The 20,587-nt window shown below is 40.3% G+C and overlaps 1 protein-coding gene across 1 annotated transcript in view; it reads right to left on the reverse strand.

The window, feature by feature from the left end:
• Positions 1 to 2,570, reverse strand: part of tbc1d15 (TBC1 domain family, member 15) — a 131,855-nt gene extending 129,285 nt beyond the window's left edge. The window contains exon 1 of the mRNA XM_039761918.1: positions 2,502 to 2,570. Coding sequence (XP_039617852.1) covers positions 2,502 to 2,525 — 24 coding nt within the window. The 5' untranslated portion in view covers positions 2,526 to 2,570. The remainder of the gene's footprint in view (positions 1 to 2,501) is intronic.
• Positions 2,571 to 20,587: the final 18,017 nt, after the last annotated feature.

Raw genomic sequence — 20,587 nt, forward strand, 5'->3', positions numbered from 1 at the left:
GTTTCAGATCAGTCACATTGGAAAGTCAAAGTGCATCCTACCCCAAGCTTCTGGGTAAATGAATGAAACATTTTCTGTGATATTTTCTGATAACATGCTTTCATCTTGCCATCAACTTAAAATAAATTCCCTGTGCCGCTGTAGCTCACACACCACCAAAACAGGCTTCATGGCAGAAATGGCGTACTTCTCTTCATAGGCTTGTTAATTCCCCTCCAAATGTAGGATTTATGGTTGTGGCCATACAGTTCAGCTTTGGTCACATCACTCCAAATGACTTTGTTCAAGGCATTTTGAGGCTTCGCTAGGTGCTACTTGGCATACTGTAAGTGTACTGTGGCAGCAATAGTTTTCTTCTGGCTACTTTCTCCTGCAATCCACTATTTATTTCAAGTATCTCTTTATTGTGCATGCTGAAACAGCCATTCAACTTTGTTTACGAAAAGCCAGCACTTAAGAAAAAGTTCCTTCAGAATTTTTCTTTCTATCCCGAATAATTTTAGTGACAGTTGTGTAGAAAATCTTTCCTGGTACTAACAAAACCTCTAACTTTCCACTTTTTAATCAGAGTTTGTACACTACTGATGGGCATTTTCAAATCTTTGGATGTCTTTTTAGATACTTCTTCCAATTTATAAATTTGAACTACTTTTTCAAAGCATCCTTTGACAGTTTGTTTGCCTTAACCATGTTTCATTAACCCTCAAAGTCTGTGCAGCCTTGGATGAAACGTGAAAAGATTTCTCAAAAGTTAAGTCACCACTTGGCAGCTTATTTATGGTTCTCTGTGTAAAGAAAACCTTCCTAATGTAATGTTTGTGTGAAATTTACCCTTAACAAGTTTCTACCTGTGTCCCCATGCTCTTGATGAACTCATTTTAAAGTAACAGTCTTAATCCAATAGGCTAATTCCCTTGAAAGTTTTTAAACATTTCAGTCATGTCATCACTTAATCCTCTTTTGCTTAAACTGAAAACTTTCCTCATAATTCGTCCATTGTAACCCTGGAATCAATCTAGTCACTCTTCTCTGGACTTTTTCCAGAGCCTGCTATGTACGTTTTGTAGCCTGGAGACCAAAACTGTACACAGTATTCCAGATGTGGCCTCACTATTGCGTTACAAAGCCTGAGCATAACGTCTTTGGACTTGTACTCTACACATCGTGCTATATAACCTAAACGTATGTTATACTTTTTAATGGTTCCTGAACACTGCCTGGCAGCTTACAGTGTTGAGTCCACTACAACTACCTAAATCCCTTTCATAAGGAGTACTTTTGATTTTCAAAACTTCCATTGTGTACTCAAACCTTTTTACTTCCTATGTGTAATACTTTACATTTGATTACACTAAATTGTACCTGCTACAAATCTGCCCAAGCCTGAATGGTGTCAAAGTCCCTCTGTAATGATTCAACACATTCTAAATTATATGCTAATTCATTTAGCTTGGTATCATCTGCAAATTTAACTAGCTTCTTAAGTACACGTATATTCCTATCCAAATTATTTATATATATTAAAAAAAATTGACAAAAGCACTGATCAAGCAAGCACTGCTTGAATATTGCTCCCAGTCCATCCATCCATTATCCAACCCGCTATGGATTTTTCATTACCTCCTTATCTGATTTCCTCTCACATTGTCAAAGATGTACTTGTATGATTAACTTGATCACTCCATATCGGGCAAATAAACTATACATGCTAAGGTGGTTGTTAAATCGGCCCTGCAATGGACTGTAATCTGCCTCTGGCCTCCCAGGCTTCTGAATCAGTAATGTTATGATATAATGTAATTTATAATCGCAAATACGGGGAGAACATGTCAACTCCGTGACCAGGCCAGGATTCTAACCCAACGTTCTAATTCTAGGAGGCTGTAGCCAACTGTGTGATTACGTTAACTGTTGTACTGTCAATTATTTTAAACTGTTACCTATGGTTACTTTCTACTCGTGGTGAATTGGCATTAGGAAGTGCAAAGGGAACGAGCAAACCGGCAACATTCTATTCTTTACAGGACACGCCCCTTAATGACACTACTGTAATGATGTTCACAATTATAAAAAAAAAAAAAAAACATTTTAAAGTATTAGAGACGGGAAGGTGGAAAACAACTGAATATACGCATGTGCGTTTTATTTTCCTGGACCATACTACAGGTATTGGCGACAAACCCTGAATATATACATTTGTTTAAATTTCAAACAAGAACTCACTTCATTTAACTCATAGAAAGACTACAATACAAAAAAAGATGGTTCTGTTTTCATTTCAGAAACCACGCCACAGTCTTTTGACAGATTTTTACACTGAAAACATGATCTGCAAGTATTCGCTTCTAATACTTATTACCTCTTTGTAAAGTAACAAGACAATAGACCAGTTTGTGATATACAACAATATACGGATAATGTGTTCATGGAGTTCTTCACCCATTCTTTCTACCGAGTTGCTTTATTTCACTGTATCTCTGAGTAAGATTAATTTTCAGTACCTTTCCAGTCGCAGCAACCGCCATGTCGCCAGTCGATGTTTACGATGACGTTGCACAGCTCACGTGCCTGTCAGGCTCCCATAACAACACGGGCAAGCCGCCTTCCGCATTCAGCGCGCAGTCAACTGCAAGGATCGCTTCCGGGGTCACTTCCGGTTGTCTCCGAGCACAAGTAACGGTAGGTCGTGGAATTAGTGCTGGGTAGGTTTTAGAAAGCGGTTTGAAATTATAGGGGATACGAGACAATTCGAACGTTTACGCCCTTAACATCGACTGGTAAGGGAGTATAACATTTCATTGGTATTTTGGTGGGTACGCTAAAATGATGCGCAATTGTACATCAATTTGCTTCTATACGGTAGTAATGTACGCAAGGTAGCGCAGTACTGCTGCTTCACAACGTAAAGAACCGGTCCGGTCGCGTCGCACTGCTGGACTGATATGTAATGAGTGCACGCTGGTACTCATGGTTACTACCACATTTAACAGTTGACTATCGTTGAGTCATCTTGCTCACCGACTGATTGACTTTATGTCCAGGTTGCTCCTGCCTTACGAGCCATCCCAGAAAATCAGTGGGTATATACTAATGCCCCCATGTAATTAATTTCAGTTATTTTGTAGCATGTTTTGAGTACTTAAAGCATTTGGTAATTTAATAATACATTTTATCCATAAGAATTACTTCTGAATGTTTTGAAATCACTTAAGTGTTTAATTTTTGTCCAACGACCCCTGGCTTACTGATACAAGAAAAACCCCACATGTGATCAGTGTGTATGGGGTTTGGTTGTTGGGGCTGATCTACAGTAATTTTTAGGGGCAATACTTACACAGAATGCTATGAGTGCTACACCCATCATCTTCACGGTCTCAAAGCCACAGAGAATAAAGTAAATGATGACTACTACCTTTAAAGTGAATGGCAAAAATCTAAAGAACAGAAAAAAAACAATAGGCTTAATCTTCAAAATTATGAGAGCTGATGTATGCTGTATCAAAGCTTGTATCTTTAATTAGCCATTCATGCACTGATGACAATTAACCATCACAAACCAAGGTTTGAAAATTTAACTATGGAGCCCTATTGCAAATGCCTACAAAAGCAGGAATATCATATGTTGCTCAGCCCATTCTGTAAATCAACATAGATATCACAGTCAGATGATTCTGTCATTTATGTTTCTATTCTTAACTAGCCTGAGCTTGCATAAAGATCGCTCACCACTTGCAATTGTGACAAGCAATGTCAGGTAAAGCCTGAAAGCAGTGCCTACATTTGGGAAGATGTCCTGCAAGTTTTTTGGGGTTTTTTTTTTTTGTATGTTTTATTCTTTCTCTTAAGATACTGTAAAAGCTAGAGGAGTTAAATGCCTTTCATGCTTATGAATTCTATGAACTGGACAATCTGCAAACCACTGCTCCACCATATCTCAAAAAATAAAAGACACGGATGGAACAATAAGCACAAACAAAATACAACCCCACAAACGAGCAGTTAGTGAAAACATGTATATTTATATATGCAGTCATGGCCAAAAGTTTTGAGAATTATGCAAGTACTGGTTTTCACAAAGTTGGCTGCTTTGGCGTTTTTAGATCTTTTTGTCAGATGTTTCTATGGCATACTGAAGTATAATTATAAGCACGTCATAAGTTTCAAAGGCTTTCATTGACAATTCCATTAAGTTTATGCGCAGAGTCAGTATTTGCAGTGTTGGCCCTTCTTTATTTTTCAAGACCTATGCAGTTCACCCTGGCATGCTGTCAATCAACTTCTGGGCCAAATCCTGACTAATGGCAGCCCATTCTTGCATAATCAATGCTTGGAGCTTGTTAGAATTTGTGTTTTTTTTGTTTACCTACCTGCCTCTTGAGGATTAACCACAAGTTCTCAATGGGGAGTTTCCTCGCCATGGATCCAAAAATTTGATCTTTTGTTCCCTGAGCCACTTAGTTATCACTTTTGCCTTATGGCTCGGTGCTCCATCATGCTGGAAAAGGCATTGTCCATCCATCTATTATCCAACCCGCTATATCCTAACACAGGGTCACAGGGGTCTGCTGGAGCCAATCCCAGGGTGCAAGGCAGGAACATAACCCTGGGCAGGGCGCCAGCCCACTGCAGGGCACAAACGCACACCAAGCATGCACTAGGGACAATTTAGGATCACCAGTGCACCTAACCTGCATGTCTTTGGACTGTGGAAGAGAAAACAGAAGCACCCAGAGGAAATCCACGCAGACGCGTGGAGAACATGCAATCTCCACGCAGGGAGGACCCGGGAAGCGAACCTTACTGTGAGGCAGCAGCGCTACCACTGTGCCACCGTGCCGCCCTAAAAAAGGCATTGTTTGTCACCAAACTGTTCTTGGATGGTTGGGAGAGGTTGCCATCGGAGGATGTTTTGGTGAAAGGACTTGAGATTGTATATGCCACATCAACCAACTTAAGGGGTTCACCCCCAATAGGAAAAGAGGGATCAAAGTCACTCCCTTTTACAAAACTTTTAATAAAACTGGGATCGGTTATATAATCATGTGGAGTGTCATTTTATGCTATTTCAAGGTTGCTGATCATGAATATGATAATATTTTTAATATTTGATTCTTTACTAGTGGTCCAAGCCTTCTAAGAGCCACTCCCAGAAGGTTAAAAATGCCAAATTTCAAACATAAGCATGTGGGGTATCGTTTTAGACTATTTCAAGGTCATTGATAACAAAAATGATGTTATGTTTGATTTTTTCCATTAGAATTGGGGAAATTTAGCATTTAAACATTTAAATAGTACATCATTTAATATTTCAAATATATACCACAACCATTCTTGTTTATGTTTTCTTGTGTAATCATGACTAAATAAAGAAACCTTTAAACCTTTTTATTTATGCCTCATTAAGTAAATCATGTTTCTTATGAAACACCTTGAAATGGGGTGGCTTATGCTAATTTATATTTTTTCCTTTTTTATTTAAGCTCTTAACATTTCTCCTTCACTGATTCTGTGCCCTTTTCATTGTGTGTATATATTGCACCCCCTCTCTTTATTTAGTTAAATATGGTTTAGTATGATTTTATGTTTTCCACTTCTGTCCTAGAGGCGTGACTATTTTCTGGAGCAGAGACCTTATTGGCCTAGATTGCAAATGTGCCTTAACACTGACTGGAAGATGAAGATGATAATAATAATTATAATTCTTTAATTTATATAGTGCTTTTCTCACTACTCGGAGTGCTTTTTATAAGCAGTGGGGAGCCACTTCAACTACCACTAATGTGTAGCATCCACCTGGATGATGCGACGGCAACCATTTTTGCACCAGTATGCTCATCACACATGAGCTACCTGTATTAGGTGGTGAAGTGGTGAGAGAGACAGCCAATTAGAGACAGAGGATGATTTGGGTCTAGAATGACTAGGCTGAGGTAGGCAGGTTAGCCTGGACATCAGGATACAACGTGCACTTCACGAAGGATGCCCAGGAGTCTTTTTTGACCAGAGAGAGTCAGGACCTTTGTTTTAGGTCTCATCCAAAGGCTGGCACCATTTTTACAGCACAGTTTCCCCATCAATTCACTGAGGCATTGGGATCCACATTCAAATCACAGGATAAGTGCCTCCTGCTGGCCTTAACAATGCCTTCCAGTACCAACCCCAGCTTTTCCTATATTCTCTTCCATCCAAGTACTGGCTGGGCCCGAAGCTTCAGGTGGATGACCTTTTCTGAAGTCCATGTGATATGGCTGAACGTGAGTGATGGTAATGCTGGCCAGCAGTACAACACAGATGATAGCTCTGCCCAGTGAGGAAACACTTACTTTGTCAGAACATGACGTAAGGAGAGCTTTCAGTAAAGTGAACACCAGGAGGACATCAGGTCCAAATGGCATTCCAGGACCTATTTTTAGGATCACTGCCTATCATCTTGCAACAGTTTTCTAGGTAATATTTAATCTCTCTTTAACACAGTTTGTCATAGCAATATTCTTTAAAATAGCCACCATTTACCCTGTACCTAAAAAATCACGTCACCTGCCCAAGTAGTTTCCGTCCCGTTGCCCACCTATAGCAAGATGCTAGTCAAAAATTACATATTCTATTCATTGCCCAAGGAAGTACCCTAGATGAATTATAGTTTGCATATTACTCTAATAGGTCCACAGATGATGCCATCACCTTAATCCTACATGAAGTACTGGTCCATCTGGAGAACAAATTCTATTTATAGTGTCACGCTTGGGTCACAAAGTTGCACGGGTTCATTCAGGTTTTTCAAGTAACAGAAGCTTTATTTGAATACAGCATAATAAAGCAGAGGATGTCTGGAGAAAGAGATACATGGCTGTGAGACTCTAGGACAGCCGCAGTGCGGTCTTTTAAATGTTTGAAACCGCGCGCAACAAGAAGAACATGCAGCAGGCTAGCAGCTGATCTGCAAAGAGTAGATGAAAAGCTGTGTTTGTTTCCCACTGTATCACTGTTTAAGAGGGGGTTTCGGATGAACGGCCACATCCTCTTGGGGCCACGTTTACCATGTTCACAGTAGGCAATAGCTAATTATTTAACACAATAAACCTCTCCGAGATTGTCACCAAGTTAAGAGATCTGTGTATGAGCAATTCACTGTGCAGTTGGGTTTTTAAATTCTTGGCAGGGAAAACCCAAGTAGTTCACATGGATGGCTACAATTTTGTCATTCCTCGATTTGAACAAGGACTCTACAGGGCTGTGTTTTGAGTCCTCTATTGTACTCTAACATTATTTTCCCATTTGCTGATGACACAGCTGTGGTAGGTCTGATCTCTAACAACAATAAGCAGGCTTACCTGGCTGAAGTGGAGAGTCTGTCACACTGTAGTCAGGACAACAGTCTTCTACTGAATGTCAGCAAGATAAAGGTGTTGATTGTGGACTTGGGAGAAAACAACAGAGGCATCACCACCAACTCAGTATTCATAGCACTCAGGTGGAAATATTCAAATGCCTTGGTGTGTCCACATCAAAGAGGATCTGACCTGGTCCAAGCTGAAGCTTGTCTCAGTAGGCTCAGACAAAAGGCAAGAATCAAATCTGGGTATGGCAGCAGTCCATGATAGGGCACACAGTTTGGGCCTCCTGTTAACCTAGCACACACTTCTGTGGTAGGTGTGAGGAAAACTGGTGTTTTCAAATAAGAGGTCAAAAACACACAGGGAGGACTTGCAAATTCAACACTTATAGGAAGATGCATGCTTTTCACTGTGAAGTTCTGTTAGTGCTCTCATCTACAGTGTAAAGAGTAACCTTTAAGACTGTTCTATAGTATTTCTGCTATTTTTTAATTTATTTCAATCATTTTTGTTTAGATATTTTCCTTTAACAGATCTATTAAAAATAAAAATGACACACTGATTGTGAAATTAATTAAATTAGTAAAACCTGCAACCAAAGGTTTCCCCTTTAGAACTAAACTTGATACCACTGAAGTACAAGATATTGAACTTGTTTAAGGGAGCCTACACATTGTTGAGAAAATGCAGAATGCATAAGAGGATACATATGAATTTGCATAACGACATTCTACATTTTTGGGAAATTTTTATTCATTTGAAATGCATCCACACAACACACACAAGCCATTCAGAAATGTATGATTCTGGCAAACCTACAGCATCCAACTATTCCAAACAAAGCCTTTCATGAAGCAGGTCTCACATTACTGGGTTTTGAGTTTTTTGTTGGTTTTGTATATTGCCTGTCAGATAGCACATTACAAATTAAAATTACTGCATTAGTCCTTTGTGTTTATTTCCTTTTTTCTTTTACTGGTAGAACAAATGCAAATGAATAAAGGAAATGCATTGGTTACATAAAAGCAGCATTGTTCCTTCACATTTCCAGAGTTGTGGGTTTGAAACCTGAGCTTTTCATATTCTGTCCATGTCTGCATGAGTTTTCCCTTTCACATTCCAAAGAGACCATTAAGTCTCATCCTTGTTTTGTTAGCTGATGGCTAATTTATCCTAGAATCTCATCCAAACATTTTCTAACCCATGTATTTCATGAAGGATTTGCCTATACACCTTAGACTATAAAAATAATACCAGGTCATGTCACATTCAGAAATTCTCTGATGATTCTGCACTAATGGGGTGTATTGACAAGAGGGATGAGATACAGTATAGGAGTCAGGTGAAGAACTTTGCTTCCTGGTGCAGAAAGAATTGTCTACAACTTAAAATGAGTAAAACCAAGTAAGTACTTATTAATTTTTGCTGCACAAAAGCTTCTGCACCCAGTCACTATTCAGAAAGTGGATGTGAAGTGGATATTTATAAACGGCTTTCAAAAAAATAAAGGAATACTTTGAAAACACATCAGAACTCAATAGGAAAAAAATCTTGCTGGCCATCTCTACTGATATGGACTGATATAATAAAAGGATACCACATCGGTTAATGGAAATGAAAATTATCAACCTACAGAGGGCTGAATTCAAAGACACCCTGAAAATCAAAGTGAAAAAAAAATGATGTGGCAAGTGAGTCCATTTTTCAGCAACTCCAAATCGTACTCAGTAGTTTGTATGGCCCCCACGTGCTTGTATGCATGCCTGAAATGTTGGGGCATGCTCCTGATGAGACGATGGATGGTGTCCTGGGGGATCTCCTCCCAGATCTAGATCAGGGCATCACTGAGCTCCAGGTGCAGCCTGGCAGCTTCAGATGGACTGAAACATAATGTGACACCCGGAGGTGTTCAATTGGATTGCGGTCAGGTGAGTGAGCATTGGAGCCAGTCAATGGTATCATTTCCTTCATCCTCCAGAAACTGCATGCATACTCTCGCCACATGAGGCCGGGCATTGTCGTGCACCAGGAGGAACCCAGGACCCACTGCACCAGCATAGGGTCTGACGATGGGTCCAAGGATTTCACTCCGATACCTAATGGCAGTCAAGGTGCCGTTATCTAGCCTGTAGAGGTCTGTGCGTCCCTCTATGGATATGCCTCCCCAGACCATCACTGACCCACCACCAAACCGGTCATGCTGAACGATGTTACAGGCAGCATAACGTTCTCCATGGCTTCTCCAGACCCATTCACGTTTGTCACATGTGCTTTTGTGAACCTGCTCTCATCTGTGAAAAGCACAGGGCGCCAGTGGTGGACCTGCCAATTCTGGTATTCTATGGCAAATGCCAATAGAGCGCCACAGTGCCGGGCAGTGAGCACAGAGTCCACTGGAGGACGTTGGGCTCTCAGGCCACCCTCATGAAGTCTGTTTCTGATTGGTCAGAGGCATTCACACCAGTGGCCGGCCTGCTGGAGGTCATTTTGTAGGCTCTGGCAATGCTCATCCTGTTCCTCCTTGCTCAAAGGAGCAGATACCGCTCGATCCTGCTGATGGGTTAAGGACCTTCTATGAGGGGCCCTGTCCAGCTCTCCTAGAGTAACTGCCTGTCTCCTGGAATCTCATCCATGCCCTTGAGACTGTGCTGGGAGATACAGCAAACCAAATATTGATGTGCCTGCCATTCTGGAGAAGTTGGACTACCTGTGCAACCTCTGTAGGGTCCAGTTATCGCTTCATGCTACTAGTAGTGACGCTGACCGTAGCCAAATGCAAAATAGTTGACAAAACAGATGAGAAGGGAAAAATGTCAGTGGCCTCCACCTGTTAAACCATTCATTCCTGTTTTGGGGGTCGTCTCATTGTTGCCCCTCTAGTGCACCAAAGCAGCTGAAACTGATTAACAACCCCCTCTGCTACTTAACTGACCAGATCAATAGCCCGCAAGTTTCATTGACTTGAAGCTATACTTGGATTAAAAGTGTTCCTTTAATTGTTTTGAGCAATATATATACAAATATGCCCAAATATTTGTAGACAAATTTTAATCTCATGAATGTAATAGTAAAGGGTAATATGAAAGTATATAAACTTGGCTTAAATGATAAAACAAGACTACAGTCTTTTCAGAATCAAGATATTATGGGCTACAAGCAAATTTTTTTACCCCCATCAACTCTTGTTTCCCCTACACTATCTTCCAGCAATGTATGAACATTTTTTTTTTAAAGGTAGGGTGGCTTAGTGATAAAAAAGTAGTCAATGGTAAATTATCAGTAGTTAGAGATGAACACTCTGAACCCCACTATGTGCTCACCATATTAAGTCCCCAGCAGTCCACCATTTATTTGGAATTGAGTCTCTGTTTAGAACTTACTACTACTGCACATTCAAGTAAACAGAAGATAAACAGTATAACCAGTATACTGGTTAAGTGACTGGGCACTGATCCGGGTTCACTTCCCACCTCTGCCCTACTGCCTGTCTCTCGGCAAGTAATATGACCTGCCTATCATCCAGATATTTTAAAAATGGAAACATTTGCACAGTGTATGTATGTAAAATGCCTGGTGAATATGTTGCTTTTGGTTTTTGATGCTAAACTTGTTTTGTAGTTAAGATAAGGTTAATTGTGTCATGTGCTTTAATTGTTCTAATGGTTCCTTACTTTTAAGGTCCACAGCATTTTACTTATTTTGGTCTGTTTTGTGAGACTTGTTTTGAAACCATCTAATGTTGATTTAATTATGTTGACCTCATTTATTTAAGCTGCTTTGGATAAAAGCTGAATTGATAAATTGAAAAGTGAATATGTTTACTGTTAAAAAGGTTGGTTGCTTAATTAAAGCAACATATCCCTATTTCATGTCAATTCAGATCATACCTTAAATTGCTCTGCTTTACAAAATGTCACTAGATCAGGGGTGTTAAAGCAGCCTGCTTCGTCAGTATTGAAAACATGTTACGTACAAGCTGTGATGACCGTTCGTTTTCACAAAGATCCCCTTTATAGTGCATTTCACAAATAGATCATATCTGTATATAATTTACATCTAGACCTGGTATTAAAATGCATCTCCAGTGTCCACTTGCATTTATTGGCGCAGTGCAGCACATTGTAGCTACTAACCTGTAGACAGAATGGAAACAGCTGCTTATAATGACCCCGCACAAAAAGGTGAGAAGAAGGTGTCCTGCCTTACTGCTATAAAGATGTTTTAGCACAGGGGTCGCCAACTCCAGTCCTGGAAGACCACTGTGACTGCAGGTTTTCATTCTAATCCTTTTTTTTTAATGAGCACCCGGTTTGTGCTGCTAATTAACTTTAAATTTTAATTGAATTGCTTTTTAAGATTTGTTCTCATCGTTCCTCTGAATTGCTTCGTTTCTTTCCTTTAGTTGGCACCCAAACAGAAATGAAATGTGAAGTGAGTGAGTCAACAAAAGACCAACTAAGTCAGGGCCTCAAACTCCAACCAATTTCATTCTAACCAGTTGTTTAATGAGGTGCCCATTCCTGTCATTAATTAAACCTGTTCTTTAATTCTGTGGCCTGTTGCTCCTCTCTTAGTGCATTAGCAGACATTTCTGAAATTGTTGATTGTCTCTTTCTAAGAGCACTATTAAAATGTTTTGGGGACCTGAGCAGACCAGCATTCCTGAGACCTTCATCTTTCTTTATTTTTAGATGGACACCAATTGTTTGGACTCATTTTGTATCTCATTATTGTTTGGCTGCTAATTAAGGAAAAAGACACAATTAAGGGGTGTGAGCCTTCAGGAGCAAGTCAATCAAAATGAATTCAAAAGAAGTTAATTAGCAGCAAAAACAGGTCAGTCATTAAGAAAAGGGTTAGGGTACCAGCAAAAAGTCAGGGGGCGCAGTGTGATAAAAATTGGAATGTGACGTCAGAGTCTCTGTTTACTATCTACATATGACAGAAAGCCGTTTTGCGGATCCTACGAGATCGATGTGCCTGCTTCGATTTATGATAAATGGTTCGATGTGTTGAAGCAAAATGCTGACATACAAATGCATTCGTGGTGCTTTTATATTCAAGCGTCGCATATTCCTAATCGTAATGACACGATACATTTTAAAAGTCTCGCATACTCTCTTCTGTGCCGTCTTTTTTTACTATGGCTTCCTCCGGTCCTGACAGCAGCGGCAAGCAGCAATAGATTGCCATACTAAGCACATTAAATGTATGATATTCCAACTCTCTGCACATTTAGAATCCTTAGATTTATACTTGATATCACTTTCATGATGAAATGCATTAAAGTATGTATGTTACATTTTACAGATAAATCGGTAATTTGCCAATGCTAGGTGAAATGGACAAATCCCTGGATTGATGGATTTAATCATGAAACATCCTTTTCAGAAATATTGCAGTAAGGTGTCATTGGAATTTAATGGGTGTTCCAGGCAATTCACAACACAGCGAAGCCGAACCAGTTCTCTCCGTGATAATATCTCGCACTGCCACCTGGTGGATTCCTCCAGATTTACATAAAGTACACGCGCAAGTATAAACAGTACAACACTTGTGTAGCAGGAGCGTCCGCTGCAGCATGCATCGCGTCGCGTGAAGTGTAAACCCAGCCTAAGAATGAAAACCTGCAGCCACGGTGAGGACCGGAGTTGTTCTAGCATGTTGCCAAGGATGTCGCAGTCTCCTGAAGGACATGGTAGCTTAGCTTCCCACCCTCTTGCACTGCCAGTCCACTCAATTCTTAAAGCTGCACGGGGGTCAGGGCTGGCCACCCTTCCATGACTTGTTTAGCTTGATTGTTGTATGTGGGTAAAAATTGTATTTGCATTTCAACTCAAGTTAAACGTGATCGCTATCCTTTTCTGACCATCTCCGATTATGGTCTGTGTGATCCAGCAGCAGCACGATTTACCCCACATTTTTAATGTGGTCAAGTGCCATGCTGTTGTATTAATGGAAGTGTAAATAAATGGGCTTTGCTTTAGTCATAAATTCTTGCATGATGTGCATTATAATGCTAATGTTCGTCTTTTGGCTGCTGATAGCTTCCCTAACCCGCTGCAATGCACAGCAGAAACTAATAAACACGAAAGGAGATTTCAAGAAAGACATGAGTTAGAGTTTATGATTGTAATAATGAACAGAGTGTGTCTTGTTTATAAAAAAAATGTGACAGTAGTTGTTTGTTGATATATGCTGGCTTGTGATCGATATTTAAAGTGTTATTTTTGACCCTCAATAATAATGAGTTTGAAACCCTATTTTGGTACTGTGTGTAAAAGTAAGTAAAGTAAAACAAAACTAGCTATGTGCGCCCAACTACATTGCGCGTGTTAAAGTTGTCTGTGAAGGGCTCCCTGTTTAAACGCGGCTGCCAGTCGTGAACTGGGCCCTTCGTCGCACAGCATTATGATTTTTTATAAGGGAAACAAAATTAAAAAAGAAAACCCTTGGATATTGATTCGATAGGAACGGCCTACTCAGAATCACTGTCCGAATCATAATTATGTGGTGGTGTAGGAGCATTTCTGTTTCTGTCCGTTCACAGTCCGTCTCGTTTTCACAACGCTGTCGTTTCCTCTCACGATCTCTTCTTAACCTTTCTCCAATCTCGCAGGTTGCTTTGTGGCAATCCAAAAGAGTAAGGCAATATACACGGAGCAATGGTTATAAAAGGGGGACACAAAGGTATCCAGGCTCTTTAAAGAATAAATAGAGATCACTTCAATGACGTGTGAGAAAGCCACGGTACAACTGTGAGACGCGCAGCACTCGTCGGCTACAATGTAACAATAATAATTTCCGGAACGTGCTGTTGCGTTGTCATTCATTTTACCCACTGTCTTTCTTTCATTTATATGTTACGTAGGCACGTACCTCTTATCTTCGGCAATCTCATTCTCTAACCAGGCCTCAGGAGCTAACCAGCGTCACACTGTCCACCACCCCTTTCGTTATTCCGGCACATTGTTGACATCCGTGAGTAACAACAATGTACTAAACTGGAAGGTGGTCTACACATGCATGGAATTCGCGGACAAACAAAGATCAAGAACTAAATGAAGATCTCTTTAGTTAATTTAAAGCACAACAATTTGTTTAGTTTGAATGTCTGTGTTTTGAGGTGTGACTGGAGTACTACAGCATTCAGTAGTATAAGCCTGGAGGAGATTCTTAATGCAATGCCTATGTTTTAGCTGTCTCTCTACTGCCATCTAGTGCTTCTTCTAATTCATTCGCGGACAAACAAAGATCAAGACCCAAATGAAGATTATATATAGAGGTAAAGATTGATAGGTTTGAATCCACTCTCTCTATATAAAAAGATTCGCGAAATCATGCAACCTTTTTTACATGTGATGTTACTCTCATGTCAATGCCATCAATTTAATGCAAGCAAAATACCCTATATACATCCGCTCCTAAGAACAGTAGTAGCTCAGTTGTGTGTTAACAGTCGACAAATAAAGCATACTGTGGCAGACGGCCGGGGCACCTTGAAAGTGGAAGGATCTGGGGAGAGAGCTTGTTCAGGACATTATCTCCCCTGGAACGCTAGAGGGCAGCCCCCTTGGCTTGCACCACCACCAGGGGCCACCTGGACGTTTACCACACCTGGAAGTGCTGCCAAAATAAGTTTGTTGGACACCTGGAGTTTTTGCCGGTGTACCATAAAAGGGACCAGCTGCCACTACTCGGAGAGCCAGAGCTTCTGAGGAGGACTGGAGCGAAAGGACTGTTTTGCTTTTTTGTATTGTGCTGTTGTGTGGAATGAAGAAAAGCACTTCCCCACGGAAATAAAAACGTGTACTGTCCAACATGTGTCTCTGCCTGTCTGTGTCGGGTTAAAGCAGCTGTACTCGCCCGGTGGTCCACAATATGTAATGGCCCATGCTTATAAACTGTAAAAATGCATGAACATTCAATTGCCAACAAAATCATGGCTGCTGATCATGCAGAAATTGTATTCCTTTTGCGTATTACGTTATATACTGTTGATATTTTAGCAAGTAGATAAACATTCATCTTGCATAGACAGCAATTTTCAATAGTTTTTACAATTGCTATAACTATAAATAAATCTCAGTTTTGACCATGTTGGAATATACCTGTGGACCGATAGCAAGCAAGCAAGCAAAATGAGCTATCAAGGAGGATTCGGCTGTCATAGGTGGCTTGGGGGCAACCCCTCCATTCCCAGTAAGGCTATAAAATGTAGTCCAGAATCCCCACTCTCCATTAATAGATTGCATCCAGCTGCTTTCAATAGTGTATATAGCATATAGATTGCATCCAGCTGCTTTCAATAGTGTATATAGCATATAGCCAGATTTCCGGCATAATCGATTTTCCAGTCTGTTGTGACAACACTTTCAACATGCTGAAAACACTTTATTTTGTAATGGTGGGAGCAGGGTTACTGCTAGGATCCCAAAATTAACAGAACACAATTTTTCTAAGTATCTTCATGCTTGCGCGGGCGGCACAATGGCGCAGTGGTAGCGCTGCTGCCTCACAGTAAGGAGACCTGGGTTCGCTTCCTGGGTCCTCCCTGCGTGGAGTTTGCATGTTCTCCCTGTGTCTGCGTGGGTTTCCTTCCACAGTCCAAAGACATGCAGCTTAGGTGCATTGATGATCCTAAATTGTCCCTAGTGTGTGCTTGGTGTGTGGGTGTCCTGGGGTGGGCTGGCGCCCTGCCCGGGATTTGTTTCCTGCCTTGTGCCCTGTGTTGGCTGGGATTGGTTCCAGCAGACCCCTGTGACCCTGTAGTTAGGATATAGCGGGTTGGATAATGGATGGATGGATGAATGCTTGCCATAAAAAAGTATTTTCTATCATTTTTAAAGCCTCACTGTATGTTTCATATTTCAGTGGCAAATAACGATGATTTGCCAAGAAGAAGTAGTGCACAATCTAACATTCTTCAGATTTTTGGATTTTGTTTTACTTTCCATTGCTTTGTCTCCTGATAAAAGAAAACAGCCAACCCACATTTGAAAGGTTCCATTATCGCTTCCTTTCAATGTTTCTTTAAGGCTGCAGAGATATATACGTCCTTCTTTATAATTCCGGTTGCTCTGTTCAGTGGATTAATCTTCAGTGGAGCAGAGTGCTGGAGGTGAAGTCTAACTTAAAGACGTATTGCTTAAGTATGGCTCCTTTTATCGTTTCGACTCTCTTGACCTAGATCCTGCATGTGCAGTAAATCTTAGTCATATTTCCTCAAAGACAGTCTTATAAAACTATAAAGATCTTAGTTTTGTTTTCACATTTTATTTCTGACTCTTTTAGTTACAAGTATTAAAGGTATCAGAAAGGAAGGAAAGAATGGGGTGATAAGGTAAAGGATAGACAAACAGACAAAAACCTGCATCTCTTGTACAAAGAATGAAAGAAAAATACCACATTAGAGTTGAAATTAAGTTATGCTGAAATTGTTTAGAAATAAAAAGCTGAATGTGTCTGATCTTAGCATTATCAAGGACTTATGATGCAAAAAAATTTAGGAGCGGTTAAGCAAATCTCTCTATGATGAGCAGAAATGTCTGAGGATGATATTTTAGTTTTTTTTTTTTTCCGAATGGCAAAGACTAAAACACACCTAGCAGAAACTACAACCTTGGAGTTTAATCTGTCAGGCAACCCTCTCTATTATAAAAAAAAATCTTGCGACGATACAAGACTTTTTTCCTGCAATGAAATGTGATCTTTGGAAGCGAGACAGAGAGACACTTTCACGTCCCACGAGACGAACAAGTCACGTCATACTTACAACCTTTGGAAGCAAGTCCCATGATACACATGCAGAGCAGGTTAGAGATAATTGGAAGTAGGAAAATTCGAAAGTCTTAAAAAAATGAGAGTAAAGATCGTGTTTGCGCAAACAAACGGAAAATAGTACTTGGTGAAATAATGGAACAGCGAAAAGAGTTTTCATAGTGTTTGAGGATGTCTGGGAGATTAAATGTTCAAAGCACCGAATGAGATGCAAATCACGCAGCGCAGCAGCAGCAATCCAGCAGCTGATCGAGCAAAGAGGAGGTAAAAAAATTATTTGATACCCATTGTATCACCGTTTAAGAGGGGTTTCGGAGGAGTGACTGCATGTCCTTGGAGTGCGTTCAGCCCACCTCTTCACAATGGCGCGTAGTGCTGGTGGGGGTGCATTGGGGGGAGGGGTTGGTGAATGAAGCAAGCAGGGGGCGAAGACCCCTAGTTTTCATAAGAAAAACTCTTAAGCTGATGGCACATTACGCAACTTCTAGTTATGGGGTATGTCAGACTTGCCAACTAAAGTTGCAGATCTTGTTGCAGGACCACATCATTTTAAATGATTGAAACTCACTGGGCTTGTCTGAACAAACTGGTGAGTAAGGCAGGCTGTATTGTAATCACGGAGCTGGACAGTTTGACATCCGTGGCAGAGCGACGGGTGCTGAGCAGGCTTCTGTCAATCATGGAGAATCCACTGCATCCACTGAACAGGATCATCTCCAGTCGGAGGAGCAGCTTCAGCGACAGACTGCTGTCACCGTCCTGCTCCACTGACAGACTGAGGAGATCGTTACTCCCCCCACACTATGCGACTCTTCAATTCCATCCGGGGGAGTAAATGCTAACATTATTTAAAGTTATTGTCTGATTTAACATGCATTTTTATTACTATTTAATTTAATATTGTTTTTTTATCACTATGCTGCTGCTAGAGTATGTGAATTTCCACTTGGGATTAATTATCTATCTATCTATCTATCATGATAAGAATGAGCCTCCAGACATCATAAAGGTTTGGGGCAGCCACCCATATATTATTTCCCAGCTGCAAAAACTTTTTACATATTCAATAGAGATGTTCACAAGACTGAGTCCAAAACTGAACTGACCATTCGGAGGTAAGATCGTGGTTTTAAGGGCTTGGGAAGGAAACGATGTCATCTAGTCCGGAACCGGAAGTGACGTCATCAGAGGCGCCAGAGCCGGAAGTGATGTCTTCAGAGGCACCGGAATCTAGTGAGATTTCCTGGGAATGGTCTGCAAGAAACTGAGAGAGACAGTCAGCACACCCTGCCACCCCCTGGTCTGGTGTAGTATTACAGTTCCCCAGGCTCTTTAGCTGTCTCCTAAATACACGTGTGTGACACTATCTATCAATCTGTCTATCTATCTATCTATCTACTTTACCGACTATGTAACGACAATCCAGCACAGTTGAGCACGCCCCTATTTTTCTGACAGCCAATAGCATGCTGCCTGACAGAGCTGGTGCTGTATGAAGAATTAACAGTATTCTCCATTCTTTTCCAATTTGTCATGGTACACATAACATGAGGCATCAAGATGGGCCTCTCTTCTGTTTTAGAGGTCCAAAACAGCTGCATTCCTTATTTCTTGAGCAGATGAGCATTCATTAATTTTCATTTCTCATGCACACAGAGCCCACCCCTACAACTAAAGACATAAAGACAAAGTCAAACAGGTTTTGATTTTATCGGAGCATGTTGCAACATAGTTGGAGTGAGTTGCTCAGTGTGTCACATTAGGCAATTGATTTGCAAGGCTATGACTGAAAATCGCTGGAATGTCTAAGGTGATATGCTGCTGTGTTCTGTACCATGTTGGTACCCTGTTCCATATTTGGTAGCCTTCAATTGTTAATAGAACTAAATGTTTTAATTCTTCTTCTTGAAAATCTATTGTTTTAAGTAAACAACCTAAGATATTTATGGTCATCCTTTGGTGTTAAATATGAATATGTCTGATAGAGGCCTGTAGAGCTGCAAGAGGAAAGTATCTGTGGCTATAAAGCACGACATTAAACACTGAATGCTGTCATCAACAAGGACACTAAAAAGAACAAAACAATACATAAACTTATGTATCCTGCCCGAAATAACATAACAAATTCCTAACACTATTAAACAAACTGGACAAACATGTCATCTAAGCAGATTTCTGTACGTGTTGCCAACCGACAAAAGCTCACCTGATGCTCAGTGAAAGCTTGTTTCTGCCACACTGCCTGCAAGACGCTGCTTCCTTGTTATCTTCAGCTCCCTCCTTTTGCCCTACTTAAGTATATCATGATAGCTTCCCAAGCTGTCAAAATACCAAGGGAAGAGTAAGTACTAAATGAGCATCAAGCAAGTAAAGGAGCTCTGGGGGATTATATAAGATGAATGTGGATGACAACATCTGGGAGGAATCCTGTAATATTTCTCCTGGGCATAGAGTGTGCACATCTCAACTAATACTAAGGGTTCATGGCCCCTCTAACCATGAGAGGAAGGCTGTAGAAGGGCATCAGGATAGGATCCTTCATGGGACAAGCTGGAAGCTGTCTTAGAGGACCAGGTATTAAGGGCTTAGGGGCCATCAGGAACACTTTTATCTACCAACCTTATATCTAAAATGAAAATATGGAGTTTAGAGGAAAGTTCAGGCCATAGGTCCACAGTGAGAAGGATATGCCAGAGGTTATGGAACGTGCTTTTCAAAATTCGCAACCCTTATTTAGGCCCAGTAGAGATGTACTGCTTCCTTTACTGTTTATTTGGTACCATTTGTTCAATTTATTTAACTTTAATAATTTTATCATTTTAATCTTCTTTTCCCTTTAGCTGCAACTGTTTAAATCTAAATCTGATTTACCTCTTAGAAGCTTAAAAGGAAAACTTCTGAAAGGCAACTCAAGCAGAAATTGAAGTGTCTTTGAACAAAAGGTAATGAAATCAGTTTGATTTCATCTTGTGCAAATTACACTGATAAACACGAAATCCTCAATGTTTTAATTAAATATCTTTGTCTAGAAGTTTCTACTGCCAAGAACCTTTATGATTTTCAAAAAGTATAATTGAGTCTGTTTTTGTAATGGTATTATATCTTTTTTTTTTGCTACTATTGCTATGGTATGCTGTAATTATTAAATATCGCAATATGTTTCCAGATGAATGTGTGAGTCTGACTTACTTTAATGTTACTCTCTGGCCGCTTTCAGCTCCCATTAGATAATCTTACACAGTATTGGCTCATGCTAACACCTTACAATTTAAATATATTTATCTTTAGCCCCAGTTTATCTCTCTCTCTATATAAAATCCTCTGTCTGTCTGTCTGTATATCTGTCCAGATTTCATGAAAGAACTACTTAACGGATTTAGATCGCATTTTTTTCTATAATTTGCTTGAACATTCCAGTTGATTTTGCAACCCTGCTCATCACGCTAAGAATCATAGTTCACTCGTGGTACAGA

Source organism: Polypterus senegalus, chromosome 8, assembly GCF_016835505.1.
Source record: "Polypterus senegalus isolate Bchr_013 chromosome 8, ASM1683550v1, whole genome shotgun sequence".
NCBI classification, from domain to species: Eukaryota; Metazoa; Chordata; class Cladistia; order Polypteriformes; family Polypteridae; genus Polypterus; species Polypterus senegalus.